The 13,950-nt window shown below is 40.9% G+C and overlaps 1 protein-coding gene across 26 annotated transcripts in view; it reads left to right on the top strand.

Annotated features, from left to right (window-relative positions):
- The first annotated feature begins 517 nt into the window (after positions 1-517).
- Positions 518-13,950, top strand: part of clasp1a (cytoplasmic linker associated protein 1a) — an 88,838-nt gene continuing 75,405 nt past the window's right edge. For 24 of the 26 annotated variants that reach the window (XR_013304677.1, XM_077617659.1, XM_077617653.1 and 21 more), the window contains exons 1-2: positions 518-666; positions 1,680-2,291. Coding sequence is in view for 24 of the 26 variants with exons in the window: in XM_077617659.1 (XP_077473785.1) it covers positions 2,097-2,291 (195 nt within the window). In the remaining 2 variants the exon portion in view is untranslated. Of the gene's footprint in view, positions 667-1,679; positions 2,292-13,950 lie in introns of those variants that run through there. The other 2 variants (XM_077617641.1, XM_077617662.1) reach the window with 2 other exon arrangements.

Genomic DNA, 13,950 nt, shown 5'->3' with positions numbered 1-13,950 from the left:
CAGACAAACAAAAAAATAGAGTGAACATTGCCCACAGTGGCCCTTTAGAACAGGTTTGGAGACCCCTGCTCTTTGAATGAAGTGGTGTGGCAGTATCGAAGACATTTGAAGCAGATAGTTTAGATACAAACATGTTTTATTTCATGACTGCCAACAAAAGAATGCATCTCACTAAATCGTACACAATTCAAAACAACCCCAGAAAATAAATTATTTTGAAAAACGGAGTTTTCAAAAATAATTTAAAAAATCAATTAATTTAAAAAACTCTGGGTTATTTTTTTAAACTTTTAAGTTGAATGCAGTACGCTTCCGTGAAGATGAGCCTCTGTAATAGATGTCTAAGTTTGAAACGGTGGTCGTGTTCAGTCAAATTTCACTGTTTTTGGCATAGTTGTCTCAAATTAAGGTGATGTACGGCGTATACCACCGTCATCCACCAGATGTCCTCATCGGTTCTTTAGCGGTTCCGCTTGGCCATGCGACAGTTCAAGTTCCAGCATCATTCCACGACCAACTGCGCATGCGTTTGACGATCCCATTCTTGTGCTGCAGGCAGCATTCCGGGTGGGAGTGAGAAAAAGACGATATATTTAGGCCTTATACCGAAAAAAAACATTAGGATAGTATTCATCGAAACTACTTAATGCCTCAGAACAAAATATGGTACGTATTCAAACAGTTAATTCACGTCGTTAGTTCTTTATTGTCCTAATTGTTTCTTTGTGCTTTGCTTCTACACTGCCATTTCATTGAAAGGGAGCGCTTCGCAGGAGACAAGCTTATTTTTTATTCCTAGATCTCTGACTAGTGAAGATAAACTAGCCCGTGGTTTTCTTCCTGAAGTGGTAGTTGTAACGAATAATATTTTTTTTCAAGATTTTGATGCTGACAGGTTTTTTTGCGTTTAAATTGAAATAGGCTGGCAAGGTGCTTTTGCTTTATTTGCTAACAGTGATGTTCTATCTCCGAGTTAGCAAGAGCTCAGCTAACACTGCATAAAACCACATTAAAAATGGCTAGTCACACAAAATATGTTAGTCAGATTTTCATTGACAAGAGCAATTAAAGTGTGATTCTGACAAGATAAGCCTATGACGTTATTTTGATATTTATGCAATGCATGACGTGGTGTAAAACAACGCGTCCCTCTGTAATAATGGGAATTGTGATAGATTAACACTTGTTTATATGCCTGAGACCACGCTTAAATGTTCAAAACTCGGAAATACTCTAAAATGTGCCTAAGGCGTGTTTTTGACCAGTTAACAATTCCAAAAACGCAGCAAGTGTTGCGTATGTAAATAAGATGACACTTATACTAATACCACTTTGCTACCACTGGAAAGCTTGTGTAATACACAGTTACAATAATTACGTCTGGAAGGGACCCAATATTTTAAAGATATAGTCATTTTCAGGAAGATTTGTCAGCGTAAGATTAAAAAGTTTGAGTTTGTTGTTACAAAAAGTTTTGAAGAAATGGACGGCGTGTATTACAGAGCAGTGTGACAGCAGAGTGAATTTAATTTTCCCAGTGTTTCCAAGGCAGTAGCAAGTCATCCACGTAAAGTTGTCAAAAAAACTAACAAAAACATGTTTGGACAGGACATATATCATTCTGAGTTTTTCTTTGCAGCTGTTACTGTTATCACTCAACTGTTTTCTGCTCTTCCAAGGTTTTCCATGGCTTATCATGGAGAATGACATGAAGATGTGATCTACCCTGATCTATCCTTATCCAGTAGCTGCTTTGATATCTGCTCCTTCAAACCAACATTTCAAACATTGGTGTGGTTTGCAAAAAGTAAAAACCCAAGTAAGAGGCACTACTAGACTTTCTCCAGCTGCTGCCCAGACACACATGGTGCATTGCTGCCATTCCCAAAGTCCATCCCAATCAGTCCCAAAGGCACAGCCACTAGCTTGCTAGTGTGCTTACAGTTGCCACAAAATCAAAGACAATTATTTAGAGTTCACCACTCAAATTACACCCAGGTAGTCGAGGGTACTGGTCTTTGTAGTGCTCTACCCTGCAATCATCCATCTTCTATCTAGGAAGACTGTCAAAGGGGAATTCTCAAAAGGCCAGGTTGATGGAGCCCAACATGGAGAGCTGCTTAGCCCAGGTCCTGCAGAAAGATGTGGGCCGCCGTCTTCAGGTGGGGCAAGAGATCATCGACTACGTCTTAGATAAAGAAAGGTCACAAGACCTTGAACAGGATCAGACTGCTCTTGACAAGATGGTTGATGGCATTGCCTGTTCCTGGGTCAACTCCAGCAACTTCAAGGTAAACTGGGACATTGAGGCTGCAAACTTGATTGTTTTTCCAATTTAGCACATTTGAAAAATGATTTTCTCTAAACACAACAAAGAAATGCTTCATGGAATCTTAGAGAGGAAAAATGTTTGCAAACTCATATCCACATTTGGATGAGAACGGATTTAGCTCTCCCAAATGTGGTTAAAAACATGTTGTGGACACATGTACCAGAGCAATTGAAAAGAATAGATCAAATAAACCGTATTTTCACACCTATAAAATGCACCGTGTGATAGGCCGCAGTCTCATTTGCGGGTATATTTTCTGTTTTTTGTCAATACATTGGATGCCTCATCCGATAAGGCGCTAGCATGACACTAGGCTAGCGCAGGTTATGCTAGCCGCTAGCGTACCTATGTTATGCTAGCTGCTAGTGTATGTTACGCTATCCGCTAGCGTATGTTATGATAGCTACTAGCGTATGTCAGGCTTGACACTAGCATGTTTTTTAAAGACAGCACAAGCAAAACTAAGTTTTATAATGCTTTATATAAGTCAAAGGTACACTCTGATATCAAGAATTTGGCGTTTAAGATGCTAGGCTCAGGGTTAGAGTTGTGTATTCCGGGAACTAGATTTCACCTTCGGCGAAAGCTCGAACAGTGCTGGCATTCACGCTCACACTCACACTCATACCTCGGGGCAATTTATAGCGTCCAATTAGCCTACCATGCATGTCTTTTGAAATGTGGGGGAAAACCCGCACGGGGAGAACATGCAAACTCCACTCAGGTGGACCGACCTGGATTTGAACCCAGATCCCCCACTGTGAGGCCTACGCCCTAACCACTCATCCGCCCGGCCGCCTTCTGCTATTCATACCTGCTATAAATGTACAGCACAGTAAATGGAAAGCCGCCTCGTAGTGTAGAGGTTCACTTGCCTGACTTCGGTGCGGGCAGGCGTGGGCTCGATTCCCGCTGGTGGTGGTATGATTGGGAGTGTGGCTGATCGTTTGTCTCTGTGTGCCTTACGACTGATTGGCGACCAGTCTAGGATGTAGTCTGCCTTTCGCCCGAAGACAGTTGGGTGAGGCTCCAGCAACCCCCACAACTCTTTCGAGAATGGGCGGTATGGACGACATTGAATGCAGAGCTAATAAAATATGGTATAAATCAAGGATCTGCAACATGTGGCTCCTGTGGCTTTTTTAATCCATATGCTGTAGCATTGTGACTTTGGAAGTTAACTCTTTCATTCTCGTTGATTATGTTAGAAGTTAAATCATGTGGCATTCAATTATCCTGCGTGTGGCAGTGAATTACCATTTCCTTTTAGCCCACCAACTTTAGTATTGGTTTGAAATTTTCAAACATAATTCAAATTTTCTAGGTGATAGTGCTGTTCTAGCATTAAAAAAAGGAAAAAAATCACAAAACCTAAACTATTTGGTGTACATTAGGCAAACTATCGATTTATTAGATAAAATGTATACAATTTTGCATTTTCTGTTGCAGTTCATAACATTTGAGATGTGGTAGACTGTCAAAATGGCTCTGGCAGTATCTAAGGGTGATCACCCCTGGTCTAATTAAGGACATTTGCACTTTTAACACGATCAGGTATATATTGCTCAAAGGAACGATAAATTACAAAGTAATTTGGATTTGTAGACATTTTTTGTTGCAGGAACATTTCAGACGTTTGAATTAAAACCATTTTTAACAGGCATACTGGAAAAATGACAATCACACTCATTTTGAGCTGTCTTAAACATGAAAAAGTGGAAAAATGTTTTCGGGTCAACTTAAAGTGGACACCGAGGAAAACCTTTTACAACTCTGAACGATTTCAAACACATTGCAACTTATTATTTTTCTCTTCAGATGGGCCGTCCTAACATTTTGCTTTATTTCGTTTTCTTATGGTGCTTGGATCAGACCCTAAGCACCCTTCTGCTTTTTGAAGTTAATTAGTCCTATTTAATTTTGTCCCTCTTAGTGTGCATGTTATGAAGTTCAAAGCCTAATTTTTGATTGTTTTGCCAATCTGATTTCTCATAATCACAGTCACTTGAAGGCTATTTTAGTGTAGAAATCTAAAATATGCGAGAGTAACTGCAAATATCTGCAATTCTGTTGAACGTGACAGGCTCATATTTTGAAATGTTACACAGAAGTGCATTCTCGTCGCTAACTGTAAGCTTTACTCACCACATAAACTATAGTCTCATATGCAATTAATGAGCGAAGTTTAAACACCCATGTGTGCCGAGAGCACGCACACGATGGTAAATTGCCTCCATCAAAATTACCGGCCGCGTTTTTGTTTACTGTGCGATAAATGGATTTTTTGAATATTGTGACGGGCTTATGTATTTGTATTTTTTCCCTCTTCTTTGCCTGGTGTGACTTATACTCAGTGGTGACTTATAGTAGGAATAATACAAATAGTAATCTCAATTTAGATAGAAACGGTTCACTAAAATATATTTTTATGCCGCTAATGATGACGACTTTTTGGCTTGCGTCTACCATGTCTCTTTTCTTGGTTGAATGTCAATCACTTATAGTAAGTACTGCTGCTTATATTTAGTCAAATGTGTTTTTGTTTTATTGATTTTTAACGTTCTATTTTCACTTTACTCTTAACTCTGAATAGGAAAATACATTATTTTCCTCACGTAATAACTGAATAATAACTGTAATAAAAGGTGTCTTGTTCTCTATCAGAACATCTGAGTGCAGAATTTGTCTCACAAGGAACTAGGATTTTTTTCATTTTTTCCAGCAAGGGTATTTTTATTGATATGGTTTATTGTTGTAGAAGCAATATAGTAATTTTAATTCATTCATTTTATGAACCGCTTATCCTCACAAGGACCTTGGTAGTTGCTGGAGCCTATCCCAGCTCACTACGGGTGGGGGACACCCTGAATCGGAGGCCAGCCAATTGCAGCGCACAAGGAGGTGGACAACCATTCACATTCACATTCATACCTAGGGGTAATTTAAAGTGTTGAACCAGCCTACCCTGTCTGTTTTTGGGATGTGGGAGGAAACTGGCGTACCCGAACTCACGATCCCAGAACTGTGAGGCCGACGCCCTTACCACTCGGCCGCCAGGTCACTAGTAATTTTCAATTTTGTAGAAATATCACTAGGCATTCTTTGGAAAAATACACAATACCTGCAACGTTTGTGATCAGTATCTACTGAGATTCTTCGTGTTGTACTTAATCCTGTAGTCATTCAAAAAAGATGAGCTGATAATTTAGTAAATGTGGAAATTACACTGCCCCCCTCCCCTCAAAAGAGGACAAAAAAGGATACGGTGTAATATTTCTTTGGACTAATTGCAAAATTGATTTTCTCTGGCCTTTCCTGCATTGTCACAAGATTTATTTCCTTACAATCCTGCATTCATTTTTCGCCAAGATCATGTATTGATGATGGTACAGCCAGACTGCTGCCAAAAGCGTATTCCAACACATCACAAAGTTTCTCAACGTGGTTAATGTCTCAAATCTCTGATGGCCAATGCATTCATTTTCTGAACCACTTATCCTCACAAGTGTCATGGGGGATGCTGGAGCCTATCTTAGCTTGATATGAACCAGTCATTCACAATCTGAGCCCGAAGAATCCTGGCATCAGAGAAGAACAAACGACCAGGTTATTCTAATTTGTATTCCTGTAGTGATCATTTCTTATTTCTTTGAGCATCGTATACTTTAGCTGAATCTAGATTTGATCAACTGTAGCAACCCCAGGTCCTAACACTGCCCCTGCAGGCTTGTACTGTAAGCACTTAACATGATGGGTTCATCACTTCATCTGCCTCTATTCTTACCCTAAGACGCCTATCACATTGGAATAGGGTAAACCTGGACTCATCAGATCACATGATCTTCCATTGCCCTAGCCCTAGAGTTAAATGTCTAACACCATTGAAAATCTTTGTGCGGTGTTCGGACACTACCATTATCAATGCAAGATCATGGTAAAAAATTAACTCTTAATTGTCCAAACCTAGATTGCCTAGCATTCGATCTAGGGTGTGCCTGTTAACTGGGATAGGCTCCAGCCCTCCTGCAGCACTTGTGATTATAAGTGGGTCAAAAGATGAATGGATCAGTGTTTGGATGGAAATGAATCTTTTGACATTGCAGAAGCTTAACAAAACAACACCACACAGAATGTGTGTCTTAATCAAACCTAAAGGCAGTCCAAGAAAATTGATTCAATGATCTTTTTTGGTTAGGGACTTTTTTTGGCCCAGCAGTGTATTTAGTTTGAAGCATATGAAAAGACTAATGTATTAATATACAGTGGTACCTCGACATACGCGTGGCCCGATATACAAGAAATTTGAGTTACGAGTAAAATTTCGGGCAAATATTTATCTTGAGCTACGAGACAAATTTTGATATACGAGCGGACGCGGACGCGAGAGGCTGATCATAAGAACATCATGGGCACTGTCTCTCTCCACGCAACTCCCTCGTGTAATGTCTCAAACTACCATCGATAGGTTGCATCTGAAACTCAGGGTGGAGGCGGGGCAAACAGAGCCAACCCGGCCGGGAAAAGAAAGGTATAAAAATGTAAAATAAAATTAGAATTAAGTTTAGTGTAAGGTTAGATTAAACTTATTTTTGAGTGTGTCTGCATCGTATACCAAGTTCATTTAAATTTGTTTGTTATATTACGAGCGCGCTGCCGTGCAAAAAGTCCCCCCCCTGACCTTCTCTCTCTACCCTCCGCGAAATCCATCTAATTTTAGTTCTATTAAACACATTTTAGGATACTATTAAACCACTAGTTATTTGATACTTTGTTAATAGATGGGGAATTAGAACAAATAAAACATTTTTCCAATCCAATATCCTGATTTTGGTGTTTTTTCAGAGGGTTGGAACAAATTAATTTGTTTTCATTTCATTTCAATGGGAAACATTCGTTTGAGTTACGAGAAAATCGGATAATACGAGCTCATTCCCGGAACGAATTAAGCTCGTATCTCGAGGTACCACTGTATAAATGTAATTTATACATCAAAAATTGTAAATACTTTAAGTACTGTACTTGCAGTGAAAATAATTCCTCTCTGCTTAATTCAAATGAAAAAAAAAACAGGTTGTTGGGAGCTTTAGTCTTTTTCCGTCAGATTCGAGAGGCATTGGATCATCGATGGAATCTTCAGGAGGCACCGTAGGGGGGGTTTTCACGAGGAGTTTTTGCGAGGGATTTTCGGCGCGCAAGGAAGATGTTGATGGGAGTTGTGACTGCTGTTTCTTTTTTGGTACAAATAAGCTTTTGTCAAGGACATGAAACTGTCAAGTCGATTGACATATTCCATGGCTCTGACCATGTCGTCATCAATCTCTGGGACACTTTGCTTCAAACTGTGAGCCATATTGAAAGTTTCTTGCCGATTTCTCAAAGTACTAAGACCATTTCCTTCCTCGTTATTACCGTCATTGTTTGGGGGGAAATTAACTTCCACTTTCCTCCAACGCTCCATCTAGCCGTCAATTACCCATCCAGGGAGCTCTATATTCAGTTAAGAGCACTGATGTCACCCCGTTGCCCGGACTTACATGTAAATTCAACTTCCACGTTGCTCCTTTGCATCATCCAGCCATCTTAGTACCCCAAACGGCTCTATTTTCGGACAAGGGCCATGACGTCCAACATAATGTCGCCCGTAGCTTGCACTTTGAAACATTTCTGGGAAATTCCACCATCAGCTCTGCTACCACGAGGCTCAGTTCCTTATTCAACACGACGGAGCGATGCAGAGTCCGCATCACTGCAGATGCTGCACCGATCCGCCTGTCGATCTCCTGCTCCATTCTTCCCTCACTCGTGAACAAGACCCCAAGGTACTTAAACTCCTCCACCTGAGTAAGGACCTCATCCCTGACCTGGAGAGGGCATGCCGCCTTTTTAGACTGTGGACCGTGGTCTCACATTTGGAGGTACTGATTCTCATCCCAACCGCTTCGTACTCTGTTGGGAATTGTTCCAGTGAAAATTGGAGATCACGGCTAGATGAAGCCAACAGAAGCACATCGTCTGCAAAAAGCAGGGATGCAATACCGAGACCATCAAACCGGACCCCCTCAACGCCATGGCTGCGCCTAGACATTCTGTCCATAAAAGTTATGAGCAGAATTGGTGACGTAGGGAAGCCTCTTTCCCAACCAGAGAGGTGACATTTCACATCCCAAGAGCCAGTTTCTGTAGCCGGGAATAGGACTGCCAAGGATCCCTCCTCTGGCTGCCGCCCAACTGTTGTCGCACCCAACCTCTTTGGCCCCCTTTCACAGGTGGTGAGCCCATGGGAAGGGGAACCAGGGTTGTCTCCAATGGCCACCAGGTGCTCGCCATAGTGCTCCTCCTCTAGGCCTGGCTCCAGAGTGGGGCCCTGTTGACCCACGTCCGGGCAAGGGAAAACGTCGTTCAACAGTGTTGCTCGTCATAACAGGTCTTCTGAGTCATGCTTTGTCTGGTCCCTCACCTCAGAGCAGTTTGCCACTGGTTATCCTACCAGTATCACAAGGCTCCAGACAGCATAACTCCAACGATCAATGGGACACACAAACCCCACCACCACGATAAGTGATGATTAATCGGGGGGAGGGTCATAAGTGCAGGTTTGCACTTGTGACTGTTATTCATTAAATGGCCCTAATGGCAGCATGGTGAGTGCTCAGCATGTTCGCCTTACAGTGTTGAGATCGAGGGTTCAAATCTCTGGTCCCGACCTTCATATGTGGAATTTGCATGTTCACTCCATGCCCCGGTGTTTTTTTTTTCCAGAGGCTCCAGTTTCCTCCAACATCCCAAAAACATGTATGGTAGACTGGTTCTTTCATTCATTAATATTCCGAACCGCTTATCCTCACCAGGGTCGGGCGGGGGCCGCTGTAGCCTATTTCCCAGGTAACTACGGGCACCAGGTGGGGTACATGCTGAATCGGTGGCCAACCAATCGCAGGGCACTAGGAGACGGATGGCCAATTCATGGTCACACTCATACCTAGGGGCAATTTAGAGTGTTCAACCAGCCTACCCCGCATGTTTTTGAGATGTGGAAGAAATCGGAATACCAGGAGAAAACCCATGCAATCCCCAGGAGAACATTCATACTCTGCAGAGTGAGGACTCACCTGGGATTGAATCCACGACTCCACCAGTGTGAGGCCGTCGCACTAACCACTCTATCATAGGACATGCATTAAAATGACCATTCGTTCATTCAGTTTCTGAACCAACTTATTCTCACTAGTCGCGAGGTGTGCTGGAGCCTATCCCAGCTAACTTCGGGCCAGAGGTGGGGACACCCTGAATCGGTGGCTGGGGGATCGCAGGGCACGAGGCGACGGACAACTATTCAAGCCCACACTCATACCTAGGGGCACTTTTGAGTGTCCAATCAGCCTGCCATTCATGTTTTTGGAAGGTGGGAGGAAACCAGAGTACCCGGAGAAAGTGCACTCAGGCCTGGGGAGTAGATGCAAAATCCACACATGTGGACTTGGATTTGAACACAGGACCTCAGAGCTGTGAGGCTGACGTGCTAATCCACTGGGCCACCTAAAGTATGACTACTGAAAATAATTTATGCTGTGTCATGGGACTGACAACTAGTGTGGAGTGTAGGCTGCATTTTGCTTAAAATTGTTTGAGAAAGGCTCGTGTTCTATGACTACGAAATAGATCAGTATAAAAATGTATGATAAGGTGGCTATTTCATGTTTGTCTGAATACCAGTAGTCCTACAACAATCATGTGCAGGATGTGTTGCTATGGGTGCCACCATTACAGTGACTGAACGATTTGTTTATCTAACAACACTTGTACTAGCTTGGCAACAGGGCCACGGCGTGAAGTAAAAGTAACACAATGAATCTTATGCAGCAGAATGAAGCATGAGACAGTGTAGCCCTGAGCAGCTTAGGTTTAGACTGGAGAGAATCTGCTTAACTTTGGGAAGCCTGTTAAAGCACCCAGCTCCTGGAGGAAAGCCAGATTTCTTTTCTACTTTACCTCTCATACTTATTTATTTATTTTACTTCATCCAAAGTAATTATGATCCTACATAATAAAACAGTAGCCATATTAAAATTACCCTCTATACAAAACAATATGTAATTGTGATTGTAATTTTAGATTTGTTTTGGTTAGATTTGGCTTTTTTTTAAGTCTTCAAAAACACTTTCTGTGGCTAGTAGAATAAGTCAGAATTTAAATTATCAATGTTTTTTTTTAGAAGACTTTGAGGTGTTCATTTTTTTAATTCAGCAAAAATGTACAAAAATGATGCCACCAGTTACAATGCTACATGATAACATATATAACTTATATTAGTTTGATATGTATATTTGATGGAGACCTTTTTCCCCCTAAAGGGACCGACATCAACAAATATGAATGAATGAATATTCCTTTTCATACTATGAAAGTCCATATTTTGCTTTCTTTGGTCCAGAATAAAATACAATACACCGTTTTTGGTTTGTTGCAGTTTGTTTTCACATTGCAAGTTTCACAATTTGGTCATAAGCTGTTATTTTTGTTTAGTATTAAATTTTACCTAAGCTGGAGGGTAATAAATATCTTGAAAACTATCAACATTGGAACCTTTTTGAGGGTTTACAGTACCCTTTGAATTTCATGGAGAATGTACACCTGACATGGCCGCGATAATAGAAAAACCGCAAAGTAGGATCATTATTACTACCATACTACATGTTTTCGTGCCTATACAGAAATACAATTACACAAGTACACTTATCAAGAAGTGTATTTGTTAAATGTTCCAGTTATAGGCATAAGGAAAGACTGTAATGTATTCATATCTAAATGTACTTTATATGTAAAATAAATATTTTAAATACTGTACTCGCAGTGAAAATAGTTCCCATTGGCCTTATTTAAATTAAAAAAATGAAAATAACAAACAGGTTATTGCCACTGTGAATGTATGCCATTTTCAAGGCTAAAGGCGGTCCAACGAGATATTTGAGTACATTACTTTTTTTTTTGGGGCCGGGTATGTCACAATTTTACTTGATTGTTGTCTTGGAGTGGTTTACGGCAGTGAAAGCTAGTGATGTCTTGATCCAATACTTAGTACAGTCATACCTCTACTTACAAATGCCTCTAGGAACGAAATTTTCAGGTTACGAAATACTTTTATATGCAAATGAGTGCCTCGAGATACGAAAAAGATCCAAGTTATGAAATCCTCCAAAAAGTAAATGCATTTCCTTATCCGTTATTTTATATTTTAAATATTGTCGCGGATGCATTGATACTCACTTTAGAACCCCGCAACACTCTACTCGGCCCTGAATGGCTGTGTCACAACAACCACTATCCATGTTTCAAGATTCTCTCTTACATACATGTCAACCTCGGCTAAATGTTCCCCCTATTAATGATTGTAATTCCCCTTATTATGCGAGATAAGTGCCACGGTGTAATGTTGCACTGGGCTCACATTTCTGATAACAATCCACCCTCACAGCGGCTCCCGGCCGCTCAGAAAGCTCTATTTTCGGATAAAAATGATGGCCACCGCCCGCTGTGCGCCATTTACTTTTCTTCAGTGCTGAGTCCTCTGTCTTCCGCCATTTTCTTAGTGGTAAGCGGAAGACAGGAGTGGCTTCCGCTTGCGAGTTTCAGCGTGCATTTTCACATTTTTATTAACTTTTTTCCCCAGAAAATCCAGAGAATCCGTGAAATTGAAGCCGCGATATTCGAGGGATTACTGTACCACCACCTGATTTGGCCATTTGTTATGGATCAAAAAGTATGGAATGATGACAAATCGGATCCAAATCAGTAGTCGCTTGTGTTTTCAGTACCATTGATTTTTGGGCTGGTGTAAATCAAATCACTTGGCGAACAAGCCCGCTGAATGGGGCTACATCTCTTTGGAAACTAATGATAGTAATAGAGCATCTTGTTATATTTTTAAACAGGATTTCCTGAGGACCGACAAGCATTGTCATTTCCTGTATACATTTTTTTTTGTATTATTGTTACTGGGCTAAGAAATATGGGTATTGGATTGGCATTGCCTTAGCATCAGATCGTTACTGGATTGTATTGGCAAAGTCAAAATATCTACATTGTGAGATCCTAGTGAGAACTATTGGTTGGTTGGGTGGGTTTGGATGTTCCCACTGTAAAAGGCGATACTGTCTGTTGATAGTCAGCGTGATCCCTGATACCAGAGCTGTTAATAGTTGCTGCCTGTGGCAAACAGAACTTTTCACTAACGTCACTGGCCATCCCGTGGGTTGATGTTTGACAGGTCGCATTGCTGCGAGGATACACTGCCGGGTATTTCAGTGCAGTTTTATCACTTAATCACACAAAAAAATCGAATTGTGATCATGCTGGTAATTCTTTCTCGGTTGCTTGGTTGTAGTAGGGTACAGAGATATGGGGTCTGCTACCCAAGTTTAACTCACATAATTGACATTTATTTAGTATTTCATAGAAAGAAAACTTCCACTACATATTTTGCAATCTGCCATTATGGCTCAGAAAACTGTGCACATCTATGAACAGCTGATTCAACTCTTAACAAGAACTGCTTACCAAGTGACAGCTCTTTTTTTTTAACCCAGAGGATAATTTTGTAAAATAAAAGATCCTACACAAATATAACACCATATATTTATCAAACTGGACTTTCTACAAAAAAATAAATAATAATTTGATACTTAAATGTTGCTCTTTTACAATTTCACAGTTATTCCATTCAAAACAAAGCATCATGGAGCATCCAATTTTTTTCCGCAATTGTTCACTCCTAGGTCTCTAGTGCTGTGTGCTAGTATATTTTGACGAATTAGAGAATTTACATAAAGCACACCTACTTACAAAATTTTCAAGTTATGAAAAAAGTTCTGGAACCAATTAATTTCGTAAGTAGAGGTACGACTATATTCTCTTTTCTCATAAAGTAAGGTAACATAGTTACTTTCATAATTGATTAACTAGGAAAGTAATGTATTTAATTATTTACAGAAGTTTGAAGAATTACATTCGAAAGAACTAAGATGTGGTTGTTATCGGGATAATTATCGACGGATATATATGTATATATATTGCCAAGGGGCAATTTAGAGTGTTCAACCAGCCTACCACGCATGTCTTTGGTGGAAACCGGAGTACCCGGAGAAAACAAGTCCAGGGATAACATGCAAAATCCACACAGGAGGACCGGCCTGGGATCGAGCCCAGGACCCCACAACTGTGAGGCCAACACACTAATTACTCAGCCGCCGGGCCGCCCCTCCAGCTACTAATAATCGGTATTGGTTGCGGCAGATGCTTGGTGCGGTATTTGACCACAGCAAGAAAAATTGTCTCCTTTGTCAACAGTCGGAACAGCCTTTGGAGAGTGGCTGTGCGTAGGACACCTGATGCAATTCAGACGCTGTAGTTGAACTAGGGCTTTAGTCTACTAGTCAACTAATCACAAAAAAATTCAGTCTTTCCGCCTGTCTCTCTCACTCACTTGCACACTCACCTTGTCTCTCACTCACCCACTCTCACACTCACACACACTTTCCTTCTCAACCCGTGCAGTGTTTGATGGACAAAGACACAACATCCATGAACAAAAGTCAGTGCTTCCAATCACAAATAACCTTTGT

The sequence above is a fragment of the Stigmatopora argus genome, chromosome 13, assembly GCF_051989625.1.
Source record: "Stigmatopora argus isolate UIUO_Sarg chromosome 13, RoL_Sarg_1.0, whole genome shotgun sequence".
In the NCBI taxonomy this organism is placed as follows: domain Eukaryota; kingdom Metazoa; phylum Chordata; class Actinopteri; order Syngnathiformes; family Syngnathidae; genus Stigmatopora; species Stigmatopora argus.
This window is presented reverse-complemented; position numbering and strand designations above follow the sequence as displayed.